The sequence below is a fragment of the Macrotis lagotis genome, chromosome 3 (assembly GCF_037893015.1).
Source record: "Macrotis lagotis isolate mMagLag1 chromosome 3, bilby.v1.9.chrom.fasta, whole genome shotgun sequence".
NCBI classification, from domain to species: Eukaryota; Metazoa; Chordata; class Mammalia; order Peramelemorphia; family Peramelidae; genus Macrotis; species Macrotis lagotis.
This window is the reverse complement of record NC_133660.1, coordinates 59,628,672-59,647,436: the sequence shown is the minus strand read 5'-3', so window position 1 is coordinate 59,647,436 and position 18,765 is coordinate 59,628,672. Positions and strand designations below refer to the sequence as shown.

At 34.4% G+C, this 18,765-nt stretch overlaps 1 protein-coding gene and 1 pseudogene across 3 annotated transcripts in view; both read left to right on the top strand.

Moving 5' to 3' along the window:
- AIMP1 (aminoacyl tRNA synthetase complex interacting multifunctional protein 1) overlaps window positions 1-13,706 on the top strand; it is a 52,735-nt gene extending 39,029 nt beyond the window's left edge. For all 3 annotated transcript variants that reach the window (XM_074228745.1, XM_074228746.1, XM_074228747.1), the window contains one exon: window positions 13,441-13,706. In XM_074228745.1, coding sequence (XP_074084846.1) covers window positions 13,441-13,607 — 167 coding nt within the window. In that variant the 3' untranslated portion in view covers window positions 13,608-13,706. The remainder of the gene's footprint in view (window positions 1-13,440) is intronic.
- A 4,949-nt stretch (window positions 13,707-18,655) lies between these two features.
- On the top strand, window positions 18,656-18,755 carry LOC141519792 (U6atac minor spliceosomal RNA; annotated as a pseudogene).
- Window positions 18,756-18,765: the final 10 nt, after the last annotated feature.

Here is an 18,765-nt window from a genome sequence, read left to right as displayed (position 1 = left end):
CATTGTTTTGGGGTTGGCAGGGTCAATATAATAAAAATGACAATTTTATCTAAACTGATTTAAATATTCAATGCCATCCAAACAAATTATCCAAAAAATGAAAAAAATAATAAATTTTATTTGGAAGCACAATATCAAAGGAACAAATAAAAAAATAAACTATATTATAAGGGAGTAATTATCAAAACTAGTACTAAGAAATAAAAAAATTCATCAGTGGAACAGATTAGAAATTCAGTTTACAGCAGTATATAAAAATTGTAATCTTGCATTTGCAAAGTATAAAGACTTAAGACTTTAGAATAAGAATTATTTGCTAAAAATTGTTAGGGAAACTGGAAAACAATATGGCATAAATCAATATTTTACACCATTTATCACAACAAAATGGATACATGACCTGGATATGAAGAGAGATATTAAGAGAAAATTTGAAGAATCTTGTACAAATGTACAAAACACGTAGACAAGATTAGAAGGGGGGGGGGGGGGTGATTAGGTGGCGCAGTGGATAGAGCACTACCCTGGAGTCAGGAGTACCTGAGTTCAAATCTGGCCTCAAGACACTTAGTAATTACCTAGCTGTGTGGCCTTGGACAAGCCACTTAACACCTTTGCCTTTCAAAAAAAAGATTAGAAGGGAAGCAGAAAACTGGGGGAAATTTTATAGACGATTTCTTAGATAAATGTCTCATCTCAAATATATAAAGAATTTTATAAAATCTGTAAGAATATGAGTCTTTTCAAACTGATAAATGGTTAAAGGATATCACTAGGCTGTTTTTGAGAAATAAAACAGTATGTTGCCATGTAAAAATGCTTTAAATCATTATTGATAAGAGAAATGCAAATTAAAACAATCTTAAGATATCATTTTTATAGCTGTCAGGTTAACTAAAGTAATGAAGGAAAAAATCACATGTTTATGGGAACGTGAAAAAAATCAGATTCTGAAACATTTATGTGGTTGGTGGAGTTGTGATCTAACCATTTTGGAGAGCATTCTGGAATTATGCCCATAGTACAATTAAACTGCCTATGCTCTTTGATCTAGCAATACCACTGCTAGGTCCATACAGAAATGATTTGGGAAATAGGAAAAGAACCTATATAGTCTAAAATATTTGTGTCGGCTCTTTGTGTTGGCCTGTTGATTTGTAAATGGCTGAACAAGTTGTGGTATATGATTGTGATGGAATACTTTATTAGAAAAAAGTGATTGAGCTCAATGATCTTAGAAAAACATGAATATACTTGCACAAAATAATGAAGAGTTGAAATACAGAGAATCAAATGAGTATGCAGTAACAGCAGTATTGTTTGAGCAAATAAATCCTGCGTGTGTCTGTGTGTGTGTGTGTACATACATATTTATGTCTAATGGTAGCTATCCCTAAGGCATGGAGGGAAGAAAGGAAGAGGGGAAAAATAAGAAATTTTGATAGCTTCATTGTATATTTAAAAGGTATAGCAAGTTGTACTTAGTGTATTTTCAATATCATGTGCAGTCTTTTTTTATTATATTGTGGAAATTCTTGGATTTTTTCAATAAATTTAAATTAAAAATAAAATAAAAATTTAAAAATAATAATAAATTATATTATAAAGTCAAGCATAGTTGTACACTAGAGAAGAAGAGACTGGGCAATCCCTTGAGCAGAGGATTTCTGAGCTACGGTGGGCTAAGCAGATATTGGATGTCCAGTGTCAGAATGGTGGGCCCAGAGAAAAAGCAGGTCAGCAGCAGAACAGATCAAAGCTCCAATTCCAGTCAGAAGTAGATTGGGCCCATGAATATCCCTTCCTTTTCCAACTAAGACTCTGTAAGATAGGGAGACTTAGTCTTTCAAAAACAAGTGAATGAAGGAAGAAGGGAGAAATAGAATTTGGAATGCAAAACTTTTTTTTAATGTTTTAATATGTAATTGGAAAAATAAAATATAAAGATGGCGACTTAAAAAACAGGAGCAGAGTAGAAAAGATAGGACACAAGAAATCTATATAGAAGAAATCATCTTTATTAGTGTTAAGGGAGAAATCCCAAGAGGCTTTGAAGTTGTCCCAGAGCTCTCTAAGATCCCTGGTTCCGAGGCGTTAAGAGAATTTCACATAAGACATTTCAGTTAAAAGGAGTCAAAAGGTATCTACTGCCATTTAGAAAATAAGCAAAATCAAAAGACTGGGTCAAATAATTGACTGCCATGGGGAGGGGAGAGAATGCCATTAAGGAAAAATTTTGGTTGTCAGTAAGGTATCCATAGGCTAGGGTGAAGTTCCCAAAGTTGGAGTCCAGAGGAAAGGGAGGAGGGAAATTAAGGAGATAAGAGAGATGGTGCTTTCCCAGACTGAGATCAGCTTACAGCCGTGCCTGAGTCTGCAGTTCTCTGCCTGAGGACCCCTTTCCCCTTTTCCTCTCCTGAGGACCCCTTTCCCCCTTTCCTCTCCTGAGGCACAGATGGTAGTTATCTCTAATGAGGAGGCAGTTTCTTACAGATGAGAGAAAAACTTTTTCTATAATCTTTTCTTCACAAGGTTAGCCTAGCTAGGAAACCATATTTGACAATTTACTTGGAAAGGCATAGAATATTATCTATCTAGTGTCTGCTACACAGAATCCAAGGTAAGCATTTATATTATTGCAGTTAACCCCATCACTAGGACACAATGTATTTATTCTATGTGAAAATGAAGTTAGAAAGAAATTGACTCAAAAGTTTGATTGTTACGGGAAAACAGTTGAGAAATTTTAAGATAATTTATACAATTTTGTTTTTTTCTTGTTTTGTGTTTTGTTTTTATTGCTCTGGAACTGCTATTTCATTTGGTCTTGAGAATTGTCCTAGTGATAAAGCTCACAGAAATCTGCAACTGTTCTTAAAGAATTGCCTGGAAAATTAAGCACCTTAACTCCCAAAATCTTTTGACTTAATATTGGTTCTCTCTATTCCTTGTGACCCAGACTCTCAGTTATTTTAATATTAGCTAAGTATTTTCATGTTCTTTCTATTAGCAGAAAGCTCCCCAAAATTTAGTCAGAAACCAACATAGAATTTGCACATTTAAATAATAATGATAAAAAATAATAGTTGAAAGGAGCAAAGAAGAAAAGCTCTACTTACCCAAGTGAAGCCTGCTTAAAAAGGATCAAATAGAAACACCCTATTAGATATGTTTTATAAGTGGGTGAGTGGATTGGTGTGCATGCATTCCTATAAAACCAGGGTCCCAGCAGCACCTGAGAGACCACATTATGTTCTGTGAACCTTATAGTGGTAAGCTGGTTTTCACAAAATCCCCATCCTGCTTCTTCCTGAGAGAGCCAAGTTAGTTATAGGTATTCATTAAAAGATTCAAATTCTTATGAGGTCTCACACTGTTGGGATACAGCTGCCCTAATGTTTGCAATGTGTATTGTAGAAGTCCCCCTACCCATGAGTAAACCATGTTTACAGAAATCTTACTCTGGAGTCATGTACCATGTAAGTGTAATAACAACTGAAAAAAAAAGTTAGGTTTATTTTTTTTAAAACTGACTTTGCAAAGGAAATTAGGATAAAAACTATTAAGTCCTAGAAATTGAATACAAGTTTTAACTGAATCTGTCCTTAAGTGGAAGATGTCTCTTGTTTCCCTTTTTTTTTCCTTATTTCCCATTGCCATCTGGTGTCTTAAGTAATTACTTTAAGGATTACCACTTCTGTCTCTTCTCATCTCTGCCTCTTAGAAGATTCCTTCTTTTATTCCTTCTTGCTTAGTTCCCTTCAGAGTTGAACTAAAGTGGCATTTTCTGCAAGAAACCTTTTCCATTTTAGTGCTTGCCCTCCCAAATCAGCTTCTGTTGTTTTGAATATATTGTGTACATATTATCTCCTCCAATAGAATACAAACTACTTGAGGAAGTTTCATTTTCAGCATTGGATGTACATATGTGACTTAATAAAATGCTTCTTGTTTGATTAATGTAAATGGCATTTTTTTCAATCACTAACTTAGAACTTATCTTAAGAGTTAAATAGGAAGGCACTTTGAAACTTTCATCTTTCTGAATTTTATGGTTGAAATTATTGAAATGAAATGTTCTTTCAGTACTATTCTGAGTTGTTGCCAGAGGTGCTAATAGATTCCAGGATCCCTCTCTTTAAGTCTGTCCCTGATGTACTTAGCCTTTAAGAGGAGAGCACAAAATTATTCATATTCAGCTCTAATCTCTCACAGTAACATTGTAAATTATGACCTGAGCTTTAAGTTTGAATTATTATTCAATCCATTAATATCGTATGCTTAACCAATCCTATGTTTGAACCAAGGAATCTGTAATGAGCACTGAATTCAGAAAGTTATCTCCTCTAGGCTTCATTCTTGTGCTTGCACAGTAGAGTCACCCTTCTGACACAGTGTTTTTAAGAGGAAAATGCTACCAATAGTTTGCACAAAACTGTCTGAAGGGTACCTAGGTGGCACCATGTATAAAGTACCGGGAAGACTGCTCTTCTTGAGTTCAGATATGCATCAGACACTAGTTGTGTGCCTCAGCAAGTCACTTAACCCTCATTTGTAAAAGGATTTGGAGAAGGTAATGGCAAGCCACTCCAGTCTTTTTGTTAAGAAAACCCCAAGTAGGGTTACAAAGAGTAGGGCATGAGTGAAATGACTAAACAACAATATATTCGTCTGTCTTTTATTTTTTCTTAAGGAGAACTTTGTCTTTTTTCTTTTGATTTTAAAGGGCTTATTTCATTTATTATAAATTATTTTTTGCCTGGCATTTATTATTTTTTGACAGATTTTATTTATTTTGAGTCTCACAATTTTCCCCTTTATCTTGCTTCCCTCCTCCCCCCACAGAAGGCAGTCCAGTCTATTAATCTTTACATTATTTCCACGGTATACACTGATCTAAGTTGAATGTGATGAGAGAGAAATCATATCCTTAAGGAAGAAAAATAAAGTATAAGAGATAGCAAAATTATATAAGATAACAGGTTTTTCCCCTAAATTAAAGGCAATAGTCTTTGGTCTTTGTTCAAATTCCACAATTCATTCTCTGGATTCAGATAGTGTCTCTATCACAGATAGCCCCAAATTGTCCCTGATTGTTGCACTGATGAAATGAGCAAGTCCACAAGGTTGAACATCACCCCCCATGTTGCTGTTAGGGTGTACAGTGTTTTTCTGGTTCTGCTCATCTCAGCATCAGTTGATGGAAGTACTTCCAGGCTTTCCTGAATTCCCATTCCTCCTGGTTTATTTTTTTTAAGAAAGATTTTACAAAAAAATATAGAGAGAGATTTTATTTATTTTGAGTTTTACAATTTTTTCCAATTTTCCCAGTAGTTTTTATTAAAGAGAGAGTTATTATCCCAATAGTTGGACTCTTTGGGTTTATCAAACAGCAGATTATTATAATTGCCTCCTTCTTTTTCACCTAGTCTATTCCACTGGTCCACCACCCTATTTCTTAGCCAATACCAGATAGTTTTGATGACTGATGCTTTATAATATAATTTTAAATCAGGTAGGGCTAAGCCACCTTCTTTTCCACCTTTTTTTCATTGAATCCCTGGAATTTCTTGACTTTTTATTTCTCTGTATGAATTTACTTACAACTTTTTCTAACTCATTAAAGTAATATTTTGGAATTTTGTTTAGTAGGGTGCTAAACAGGTAGTTTAGCTTTGGTAGAATTGTCATTTTTATTATATTAGCTCAGCCTGTCCTTGAGCAGGAGATGCTTGCCCAGTCATTTAAATCTGATTTTATTTGTATGAGAAGTGTTTGGTAATTGTTTTCAAAAATTTTTTACACATATGGAAATGTTGAGGATTTATGAGGGTTTATTTTATATTCTGCTACTTTGCTAAAGTTGCTAATTATTTCTGGTAGTTTTTTTAGATGATTTTTTGGGGGATTTTCTAAGTATGCCATCATATCATCTGCAAAGAGTGAGAGTTTTGTCTCTTCCTTCCCAGTTGTAATTCCATCAATTTCTTTTTTCTTCTCTTATTGCTGAAGCTAACATTTCTAATACAATATTGAATAGTAGTGGTGATAATGGGCATCCTTGTACTCCTCATCTTATTGGGAATGCCTCAAACCTATCTCCATTGTATATAATGCTTAATAATGGTTTCAGATTAATACTGTTCATTATTCTAAGGAACAATCCATTTATTCCCTCACTCTAGTGTTTTTAGTAGGAATGGGTGCTGTATTTTGTTAGCATCGATTGATATGTTCATATGATTTCTGATAGGTTTGTTATTGATAAAATTAATGATGCTAACAGTTTTCCTAATATTAAACCAACCCTGCATTCCTGGAATAAATCCTTCTTGGTCATAGTGTATTATCCTAGTGATAACTTGTTGTACTCATTTGGCTAAGATTTTATTTAAGATTTTAGCAGCTATATTCATCAGGGAGATAGTTCTATAATTTTCATTCTCTGTTTTAACTCTTCCTGGTTTTGTTTCAACACCAATTGGTGTCGTAGAAAGAGTATAGACAGAGGTCTGTCTTCATCTATTTTTCCAAAGAGTTTATATAGAGTTTGAACCAATTGTGAATTCATCAGGCCCTGGAGATTATTTCTTAGGGAGTTCAATAATGACTTGTTGAATTTCTTTTTCTGAGATAAGGTTGTTCAGGTATTTAATTAACTCTTCATTTAACCTGGACAACTTATATTTTTGTGAATATTCATCCATTTCACTTAGATTGTCAAATTTATTGACATTATTTGGGCAAAATAATTCTGAATTATTACTTTAATTTCCTCCTCATTGTTAGTGAGTTTACCTTTTTCATTTATGATACAGCAATTAGGTTTTTTCTTTTTTTTCAATCAAATTGACCAGAGCTTTATCAATTTTATTTTTTTTCCCATAAAATCAACTCTTGGGTTTATTTATTAGTTCAATAGTTTTCTTGCTTTTGATTTTATTAATTTCTCCTTTAATTTTTAGAATTTCTAATTTGTTACTCAATTGGGGGGGGCTAATTTGTTCTTTCTCTAATTTTTTAGTTGCATATTTAGTTCATTGATTCCTTCTTTCTCTAATTTAGTATGTAAGCATTTAAATATATAATATATCCCCTGACAGCCACCTTGAGTGTATCCCCATAGGTTTTGGTATATTGTATCATTGTTGTCATTATCTATGATGAAATAATAATTTGTTGTTTGATCCACTTATTTTTTTTAAATGAGGCTGTTTGGCTTCCAATTAGTTTGGGATCTATATCTTCCTGGCCCAGTATTGCATATGATTTTTGTTTCATTATGGTCTGAGAAAGTTGTATTCACTATTTCTACCTTTCTGCAATTGATCATTAGGTTTTTATACCCTAGTACATGGTTAATTTTTGTGTAAGTGCCATCTACTACCGAAAAGAAAGTATATTCCTTTCTATCCCCATTCGATTTCTTCCATAAGTCTATCATATTTAGGTTTTCTAACAATATATTTACCTCCTTAACTTCCTTCTTGTTTATTTTATGATTTGATCTATCTAAATCTGAAGGTGGGAGGTTGGGGTGTCCCATTAGTAGAGTTTTGCTATCTGTGTCTTCCTGTAACTCGTTTCAACTTTTCTAAGAATTTGGATACTATACCATTGGGTGCATACATATTTAGTACTGAAATGCGTTTATTGTCTATACCTTTTAGGAGGATATAGTTTCCTTCCTTATCCCTTTTAATGCTATCTGTTTGTGCAGCTGCTTTGTCTGTGATAAGGATTGCTACCCCTGCTTTTTTCACTTCAGCTGAAGCAAAATATTTTTTGCTCCAGCCTTTTACCTTTACTCTGTATGTATCTCTCTGCTTCAAATGAGTTTCTTGTAAGCAGCATATTATAGGATCCTGGTTTTTAATCTCCTCTGCTATTCACTTATGTTTTAAGGGAGAGGTCAACCCATTCACATTCAAAGTTATAATTGCTAATGCTTTGTTGCCCTCCATGCTATCTTCCCTCTGATTGTATTTTTTCCCCTTTTTTCAGTTTATACATATTCCCCAGTATTTTGTTTCTGAATACCACCACCTTCAGTGTGTTTGCATTCCTGTATCCACCCCCTCCTCTTTCTTTCCCTTTTTCCCTTCTTCCTTCCCTTCCTTCTGTTTGTTCCCCCTTTTTTCCCCTTCCCTGTCCCCCCCCCTCACCTTTTCCCCTTTTAATACTGAAAGGTAAGATAAGTTTCTTAGCTGAGTGTGTGTGTAAGTTAACTTCAAGCCAGTCTGATGAAAGGAAGATTCAGGTGGTTCTCACCTCCTCCCTTCTTTCCTTCTATTACAATAGGTCTTTTATCTGAATCACAGAAAAGTCATGAGTGTCCATCACTTCTGGCTAAGTATATTCTCTCTAATAAAGTTACACTTCTCAAGAGTTATTAGTCTTTCTCCCAGGCAGGGCTATAGTCAGTTTTATCTTGTTAAATAGCAGTCTCTTGGATAAGTCATGAGTATGCATTTCTTCTAAGTATATTCTCTGTAATAGAGTTATAGTTCTCAAGAGTTATGAGAATCTTTCTCCCATGTGGGCGATATAACCAGTTTCATCTTACTGGAGAGCAGTTCTTTTTCCTTTACCCCCCCCCCCCCCCCCCCCCGTTTTTTACCTTTTCATGCGTTTCTTGAGCCTCCTGTTTGATGTCCAAATTTTCGATTTAGCTCTGGTCTTTTCCTCAGGAAATTTTGAAAGTTTGTTAAATGTCCATCTTTTCCTCTGGAAGAAAAGGCTCAATTTTTGTGGGTAGTAGGTTCTTGGCTTCATTCCAAGCTCCCTTGCTCTTTGGAATATCTCATTCCAGGCCCTGTGATCCTTTGATGTTGTTGCAGCCAGGTCCTGTGTAATTCTTACTTTGGCTCCTTGATATCTAAATTGTTTCTTTTTGGCTGCCTGCAGGATTTTCTCTTTTATCTAATAGTTCTGGAATTTGACCACAACATTCCTTGGTGTTTTCATTTTAGGATCTCTTTCCAGAGGGGAAGGATGTATTCTTTCAATAAATATTTTGCCCTCTGGTTCCATGATATCAGGGCAGTTTTCCATCACTAATCCTGTAATATTAAGTCCAGGCTTTTTTTCCCCCTCTTCTATGTTTTCTGGAAGATCTATAATGCTCAGGTTGTCCGTTCTTGATCTGTTCTTGAGATCAGTGGTTTTCCTGAAGAGGTATTTTTCATTTTCTTCTATTTTTTCAATTTTTTGGTTTTGTTTAACAGACTCATGCTATCATATGAAGTCATTAGTTTCCACAGACTCCATTCTTTTTCAAGTGTCCATGCTAGTTAATGCACTTTCCTGGTTGATTGACAATTTCTTTGAGATTATAGAAAATGACGTTATAGATTATGTGTATTTTACTATGGCATAGAAGTTGCATTGGGCCAAATTTTGGAGTTGCAATTTGAGTTAGAAGAGACCATATGCTCATTATCAGTTTCCTTCTGCAAAAAGACAGAAACATCAATAGTTTTGTAAATGCCAAATGAATGCTTTTTAATTCCTGTTTTTCATTCCTTTTCTCCTTCCTTATATCTGTGAAGCTATAAATTTTAATTGTAGAATATAGTTAACAAGTTCCTAGGCACTAAGCAGAAATTATTGTTCAAAAAATGTGATATTTTTAAAAACCTTAGCTAATATTGAAGAAAAAATATACAGAGGTGGGTGGTTTGATTAGAAATTATCCTGTTCTGAGCCTCTAAGAGGATAATTAATTCAGCTGGCATATAAATGGGAAAATAGCATGGTTTGTTTTGATTCCTGTCTGTAGAATGTTGCTATATATATAGAACTAATTATGTGACTGTATACAAGTTCCCTGAGCCTCAGTTTCTGTACCTATAAAATAGAGGTCCTAAAACAACATACCTCTGAATGGGTTCTTAAACAAGTATTTTTTGTTTGGTTTTTTTTTTTAGCAATGCAGTCAGGGTTGTGATTGCCTCAGACCTGTGGTCACATAGTAAGTGTCAATAAACAAGTATTTTGTAAAACATAAAGTACTATAGAATTATGAGCTATTCACAGTAATAATCTGAGTAATATGTACATATATATGTGCATATTCATCTTCAGTATAATAACTGAAAGCTCTTTAAAAAGTGCAGAAAACATAGCCATCTCTATCTACTTGATGCCACTTAAAAATGTATTTCCTAGCTTTCTCCTCCCTAGCCTGCCAAAAATAAACCCTTAAATTTATTTTAGTCCATTTGAATTCTTTAGTCTCACTTTATAAAAAAGCCTTATAAAGAATCTAAATCAGCCCAACAAAGAACATTTTATTTTTACAAGTAATTTTCATGGTTCATTTGATTATATAATTCCAAAGAATTTAACTTATGATTCCTTTTAAACCAGTATAAAAACAAATTAACATTGAAACATGGACAACTATCCCTGGACCTACCTTTTTTTTTCTTTTTTGCCTCAAAGCACAGTTTCAGTGAGTACTTTTTTAGATGATTGTATTTTTTCTTCTATTATGCCAAGCTTTTTCATGCCAAACCTCATGTAACTGCTGAGCAATTTTATCACATTAATCAGCAGTAATTCCATGGGGCCAAAATAGTCCTTTAGCTTTTATAAAAAGTAAAAAAAAACACAGGGAATTGGTCTCAAGTATTATTTGAGGTCATATACTTAGTTGACCAAGCTTATAAAATCCAGGTTAAATTGCTACTGATCTACAACCAGATGTCAAAGTAGAACTGATACTTTGTGAACATTCTGAGAAGAGTGATATTGGCTAATAAAAATGGACTTAATGTGAATTTTCTCGTTTCGAATCTGGTACAAGATAAAGGCTAGTTAAAAATTTGTCCAGTGTAGCTTATGTGATGATAGCCTCTTCTTAGAAACTGATAAATGTTTTGGTTTTTCCCTTATCACTGATTCATTTTCTCTTTTCAAATCATTACTTTCAAAAGAAAGAGAATTAGAATTGGATGGAATTGAATTGGACAGAACCTCAGAGGATATCTGGTCAGCCTACATTTTAACAATTCATTTCAATTTAATAAGCATTTATTGAGCCCCTGCTATATTGTGAATGCAAAGAGAGAAATAATAATCCCTGACCTTAGGGAGTTTAGAGTCTAATGGTAAAAACATATTCACAAATACTAGGTATATTCACTAGGATGAATACAAAATATATTGGGGTGAGGAGAATACCAACCATTGGGAGGGGAATCAATCAAGTGGCTTATGATGTTGGCATATGACCTGTGCTTGGAAGATACTTTAAGAATTCCATGCAGTGGAGAGGTAGAGCCTAGGTGACAGAAAAAAGTCTGGAACTGAGCTGAACTCTCCCAAATGTTTCTAAACATCTTTAAATAATGCCTTAGAACAAATTCTGGAGTGGCAGAACCCAAAGACAACTTTTTTTCTTAACCAAAGACAACTTAGAAGGTCACGTGAAATTATCCAATGCAGACTGTATCCTAGCAAACCAGGATAGCTGTTCAGAAAGGAACCTTTTGCTGGCCCTGGGGACAGGACTCTTGCTTTGCCCATAATCAGATCTGATTGCAGTCTTGAGTGTCCCAGGGTGAGGAGGAACATAAGCACTCTGAGCTTGCAGCCACAGTGGAGATGGGATCTGACCCTCTTTACAGTTCCAAGGGAGAAAGGAAAGTTTGTGGTTATGCAGAAACCAGAAGATTAATAAACACACAGATCCTTTTGAGGTCTCTAGAAGTATATCTGAAAACAGCTACACAAAAGCCCCAAAGCTTGGGACAGTGTGCTCTCTATCCTGAAAGCAGAGCCCCATTTTAGCAAAGTTTTATAAGTCAAGAAATAGTCTGGAAAAATGAGCAAATGGCAGAAAAAATTCTGACTAGGAAAGTTTAACTTTGTAGTGGAGAATCAAAATACACACTTAGAAGAAGACAATAAAGCCAAGACTCTACATTCCAAACCTCCAAGGAAAATATGAATTGATCTCAGACCATGGAAGAATACAAAAAGGATTTTACAAATCAAATAAGAGAGGTTAGAAGAGTCAGGAAGAGAAATGAGATTGATGCAAGAAATTCATGAAAAAAGTCAACAGTTTAGTAAAAGCTGGGACCAAGAAATACTGCAGTAGAACCTTAAAAAAAATAGGGCCATTAGTAAAAAAAAAAGAATGCCTTGAAAAGCAGAATTGGTCGAATGGAAAAGATATCCAGAAGTTCCCTGAGGAGAAGAATTCCTTAAAAAAGCAGAATTGGTCAGCTATTGGGGAAAGGGTCCAAAAATTCACTGAAGAAAAAAAATGTCCTTAAAAAGTAGAATTCATGGGTGGATAGAGCACCAGCCCTGGCATCAGGAGGACCTGAGTTCAAATGCAGCATTAGACACTTAATAGCTGTGTGGCCTTAGGCAAGCCACTTAATCCCTTGCCTTGCAAAAAAAAATGTAGAATTCATCAAGTGGAAACTAATGACTTTATATGAGACATCAAAAAAGCAATAAAAGAAAATCAAAATGAAAAAATAGACATTGTGAAATATCTCATTGGAAAAAATAGCTAACCTGGAAATAGATCCTCGAAAGATAATTGTAAAATTATTGGATTATCTGAAAACCATAATCAAAAAATGAGGCTCTAGACATTATCTTTCAAGAAATTATCAAGGTGATATTCTGAGGTTAAAATGAAATTTGAAAGAATTACCTCTTGGAAGAGATCCAAAAATGAAAACTCCCAAGAATATTATAGCCAAATTCTATATCTCTCTAGTCAGGGAGAAAATATTGCAAGTAGTCAGAAAGAAAAAAATTCAGTTATAGAATCAGGATAACAAAAGGTTTTTCAGCTTCCTCATTAAAGAATAGAAGGATTTGGAATATTAAATTCCTGAGGGCAAAATGCTAAGATTACAATCAAGGATCACCTACCCAAGATTGCAAGTTATCGCTATATTAACACATTATAATCAGGTAGGATTTATACTAACAGAAATCTTTTGATTATCTCAATAGTTGCTGAAAAAAGCATTTGACAAAATACATCGCCCATTCCTATTAAAAACACCTGGGGTATAGGAATAGAAGAAATTTTCCTTAAAATGTCAGCAATATCTATTGAGAACATTAGTAAGCCTTATATGTAATTGGGAATAAATTAGAAGCTTTTCCAATAGGCACCACTATTATTCAATATTGTATTAGAAATCTTAACTTTAGCAAAAAAAAAAAAAGACACTGAAGGAATTAGAATAGGCAATGAGGGAACAAAACTCACTCTTCGCAGGTTTGATGGTATCCTTAGACACCCTTAGAAAATTAACTAAAAAATTGCTTTGAAAGAATTAGCAACTTTAGTTTGATGGAGAAATAGAGGTAAATGACGTTTTGAATGTTACTTTGCTGCTTATCACCAGTAAACTCTTATATATAACCTTTATTTTTCAATTTAACTTTTTATTTTTATAGGAGAGCCTGAGAAGGAACTGAATCCCAAGAAGAAGATGTGGGAGCAGATTCAACCTGACCTTCTCACTAATGACCAGTGTATTGCAACATATAAAGGAATCCCTTTTGAGGTGAAAGGGAAGGGAGTCTGTAGGGCTCAGACCATGTCCAACAGTGGAATTAAATAAAAATGTAAAAAGATCTTTGGTGATTGAGATACTTTAAAGAAAAATTTTGATGGAAAGTACTGTAAGCACAATAAAAATATATATATTTCTTCCATAACATTTTGACTCATTTTGTTCTTTCCCAGACCTTCTTGCTAATTATGTATATACTGTTTTCTGTATTGGGGTATAATGATTGATTTACAAAGCACTTTATAAATCCACAAGTAGTTTGTTTTCATTATTGATGAAATAGTTTAAATTACTTGACAGAAGGGTCAACTAGATGGCATAGTGGAGAAAATTCTGAGTCTGGAATCAGGAAGAGCCATAAATAAGTAATGATTGCAGGACTCAAATTCAGGTGTCTCTAGATTTACAAGTACACTGCTGTTTCTATGCTATTATTTCCTTTTTTAAGTGGATGTTTTTGCAAAAGTTATTAATGTAATTTTTTTTGCTTTATTCCAATCCAAAATAGAGGATCCCTTCCTCATTATAGCTGACTACATATATACATATATATATATATATATATATATATATATATATATATATATATATATATATATATATATATATATATATATGAGGTGATGGATTTTCTAGTGTTCTGGTAAACATTGGGAGTGTAGGTTACCACATGACTTTCTAGATCTGGTGATGTTCTCTGAGACTTTCTTGTTGCAATGGAGATTAAACGAAATTGGTTTACATTTTTCTGGATGTTTTTGTTTTGTTAGTTTATTTTTTTAACTTCAACTGTCATAGTATATGAAGTACTTGAGACAAGTGACAATTTTGATATTTCATTTTGAAACGAAAATGGTTGTTTGCTTCTCTCACAGTTTAAGTGACAGACCCCAACCAGGTGAAATCAGATTGAGCTTGTTTCTGTACCCTTGGTTCTGTCATTTGACTGCTGTATTTTGTGCCCTACACATACTTTATTCTATAGTTTTTTAAGAAAGATATTACTCCAGAAAACTTGCAAATGTTATAGCTCTTCAAGAGCACACTTCACTGACTGTTGCACCAGAGGCCAGATGTTTTAAGAATCACTCCTTCATGTTCACAGCATCAGTAGCATAGAAGTACAAAGAAATGTTATAGTTGAAAACGAAAAGCAATGTTGAGAACCAGTAAGTATTGCTATGAAGTAGCATTTCTAATTGAGATAACTGGATAGAGACAGTGGATAATGCAATACCTGGTATCAGGTAGACCTGAGTTTAAATCTGACTTCAGACAACAGTGGTGTGGCCTTGGGAAAGTCAGTTAACCTCTATTTGCCTTAAGTGGAGAATGAAATGGCAAACCACTCCAATATCTTTGCCAAGAAAACCCTAACTGGAGTCAAGAAAAATAAAAAATGACAAATAACTGAACAAGAAAGCATATCTGTTTAATACATAGGAAGCTAGCAAAGACCTCATGCGTGATGAAGTTGCAATAACATTGAGAGGACCAATCAAAATCATCTGAAATATTGCTGTAGAGTGCATGTCATATTCAAATAACTCATTTTTATTCAATTCTACACCAGATAGATGTCATAAGAAGTCCATGTGTACCTTTTATAATTGTTAATCTTTAGAGTGTAAAATACCTTCACTCCCTAATCCCCAACAAAAGTAGAATTTTATTTTTAAAAACTTCAGGTAAATCTAGGACAAATATATGTAGAAAAAGATGTCAAAAAAATATGAATTTCTCCTCTGCCCTTTTAAGTGAATGAGAAGTGGATCTTTGCAATACACATGTATGATTCTGATTATTGTGACTTAATCCTACACCTACCCTTATAAACAGTTCTATTTAGGTTGCTATTATACCACATAGAAAAACCTTTTTTAAAAGCTGGTAGCATCCTGATGGTAAAACTGGTTGAGGAGACAGGCATTTAACCTGCCATTTTTGACACTGTGGTATAATTAACTTGTCTCTTGCTGGTCTAATCGTCAGGCATTTGAATTGTTCTATCCAGCTCTGCAACCATACTCCCCCTTGAACCCTTGGTTTCCTGGCAGGTCGTGGGAATAATGCTGCCAGCTCACTTGTCAGCATCATTTATGGTTGGAACTACAATAGTATCTGCTCATCTTCGAACCAACCTCTTACTTCTTTATTAATGAAAATATTCTAGGCAAATGCTTTCAGTCTGGTCCATCTTATGTTCAACAACATAATGTGCTTGTCATGCAGTCATTCATCTGATATGGTAGTCTTCAATTAACAAATGAGCACAACTACTATTAGTACTAGCCAGGAACATGATAACATAGTTTGTTCTATTTGATCCCAGAAGGCAGAACCAAGAACAATGGATAAAAGTTAAAAAAAAGAATTTTTAAGTATATAACCTTCATGTCAGAATCTGACCATTTAGAGGTATTCAAAAGTGGAATAGGCTGCTTCAAGATGTGGGTTCCTCCTTACAGAAGACTTAGCAAAAGTTTGAGTGACCATTTCTCAGAATCATTGTAGACATTTTTTTTGTGTTTTTGCCTCCCCCACCTCCATATGACTTAAACTAGATGTAATCTGAGGTCCCTTTCAACTCTGAGAAGCAAAAAATGAAGATATTGCTGGAAAAGTTTATATCCAAATCCTCATTAAAAGTTAATAGCCCAGGCCACTAGATGGCTCAGTGGATAGAGCACTGGCCTTGAAGTCAGGAGTACCTGAGTTCAAATCTGGCCTCAGACATTTAATAATTACCTTAGTTGTGTGGCCTTGGGCAAGCCACTTTACCCCATTTTCCTTGCAAAAACCTTAAAAAAAAAAAAAAAGGTTAATAGCCAGCTAAGGGTAGAAACATGATGCAGATTGTTCAGTGGGCTAGAAAAGAGTTTTGGAGGGTGATAGACCTCATAGAAGAAAAGGCATCAAAGTCAAATAAAACAATCTCATAGTTCATCTTTTGTGCCAGAAGATCAATGCATTATTTTTCCTCCTATTAAATCTTAGTTCTGTGATTGGATCACAGCATTATTTAAATTTTTTTTTAAAAAATCCTTTGCCATTTTTAGGCAGTTTAAAGGCAAATAGAGTAAAAAAATAAAATAAAATCCAGTTATAGTGAACACTTCTTCCAAAGTCAGTACTCAAGTTTCTTCTAATGGATTTACCCTTCTTATCAAAGACTAGTTGTTATGATGAAGAGTCAACATGATGAGGATGGGAATAACTGCATTTAAGTCAAGAATGTCCACCTCTAACATTAACTGATCCAGTGCAAATAAATCATGTATTCTTTCTGATGAATCCTCAGCTTTTTTTTACTATGAAATGGGAATAACAGTGCCTCTAGTCCTTACTTTATGAGTGGTTATGAGGTTCCCATGATCTGGCACTTTGCTCCTTAACATTCTAAAATCTCTTTGTTGGTGTCAGCCATTGTTCTCGATTTACCAAAGCACTCATTTTATAATAACCCTGTGATATAGGTGTAAAACAATAAGAATATGAAACTGGAATGAAAAATAGAAAATCCCTGGCGTTCCATCCTTTGGCATATAATTATTTTCCAGTAAAGTTTCAAGATAAGATTGTAACAAGTCATACTAGTCTGATGGGGATATATATAAATATATACATATATCTATGCTATATGTATATATAAAATATAAAATTATATATGTATATATGCATACATATAAGATTATACTGCCTTTTGCTATGTATGCATGTATGTATGGATGGATGGATGGATGGAATTTCTCCTTGTTGCTCAAGTAAATTTTATAAAACCAATCATTCACTGAACTTGATCAATTCAAAGTGTACTCATGATGTAATAATGTCTAGCTTTTAAAGGTTATCTTGACTATAATCTGGCATTTTCCAAAGTCACCTTTATTTTAAATTTAATCTTTGTAGTGAAATGAATAAGTTCATAGACTGGATGATCTGCAGAGATTTTTTAACCTGGGGGGGTCTATGAACTTTAAAAAATGTGTTGTCAACTATTCCATCACAATTGGTTTCCTTTATAATCCTGGGTACTTCATTTTATGCATTTTAATGTTATGTCCATGGTGCACCAAAAGGGCTAAGAAGTGGAGTCTGGGGCCTGACAGTTAAGCACTCTATGCTTCAATCTATAATCTTATATTATAGATGGCAGTTTGAAAATGAATTTTTCCTCCCCCTGCAGGCCTCTTTTACTGTAAGATGGGCCATCTTATTCATTTACACGACCATGTGCTAAATAATAGTATTAATTCTATGACATTATTGCTTTTGTATTGAGAGGATTTAAATTATATAGGTTGACTACCAGCAGCCCTCAGTTCATAAAGTGATCCAAAAATGAGAAGTCACCTTGCCTTGCTTACTGTCCACCTCTGTGGATGCAAGTTTTGCTTCCTGGATTCCCTACCATCCAACACTGGAACCATCACCGTATAGGAAAGTAATAGTAGGCCAAAATCTATCTTCCACTTTTGGTGGAGTAAAACTGTAATCCTAGCTTTCTAAAATCTAGAACATATTTTTTCCCATAGGAACTGTTTTATATATAAAGTTACTGAAAGGTAAGGAAAGAAGCATTTAAATGGTAGCTTGATGGTGCAGTGGATCAAAGGCCAACTGGAAGTCTGCAAGTTCTATAAAATGAGTTAAAATCCAGCCTCAGAGACTGTCACTTAAGCCTGTTTGCCTCAATTTCCTCATCTGTAAAATGAATTGGAGAAGGAAATAGCTAAACCACTCTAGTATCTCGGCCATGAAAACCCAAAAAGAGTACTAATAATGTCCGCCCTTTATTCTTGAAGAAGATCATGACATCAGGGAAGAGATGCCATGACAAAACATGTGAATTGGATTTGAATGAGGGGGAGCTCTGCTAAATCACCAGCCTCACTTTCTCTTCCAGAACCATCTGGTTCAGTGGCCTGATAAGAATCAAGATGACTGGAAATGACCCTGGATGTAAGGCAATCAGAATTAAGTGACTTGCCCAAGGTCACATAGCTAGTAAGTGTCAAGTGTTTGCAGCTGGATTTGAACTCTTATCTTCCTGAATCTAAGGCCAGTACTCTATCCACTGTGCCACCTAACTGCCCTTAGCACACCCTTTGATAAGGATGGAAGAGGGCCTAGTGACCTTTACAACACATATTTGGTTAAGGCATTACCACCTAATCTATGGCATCTAACCATCAAGAAGAGTAGG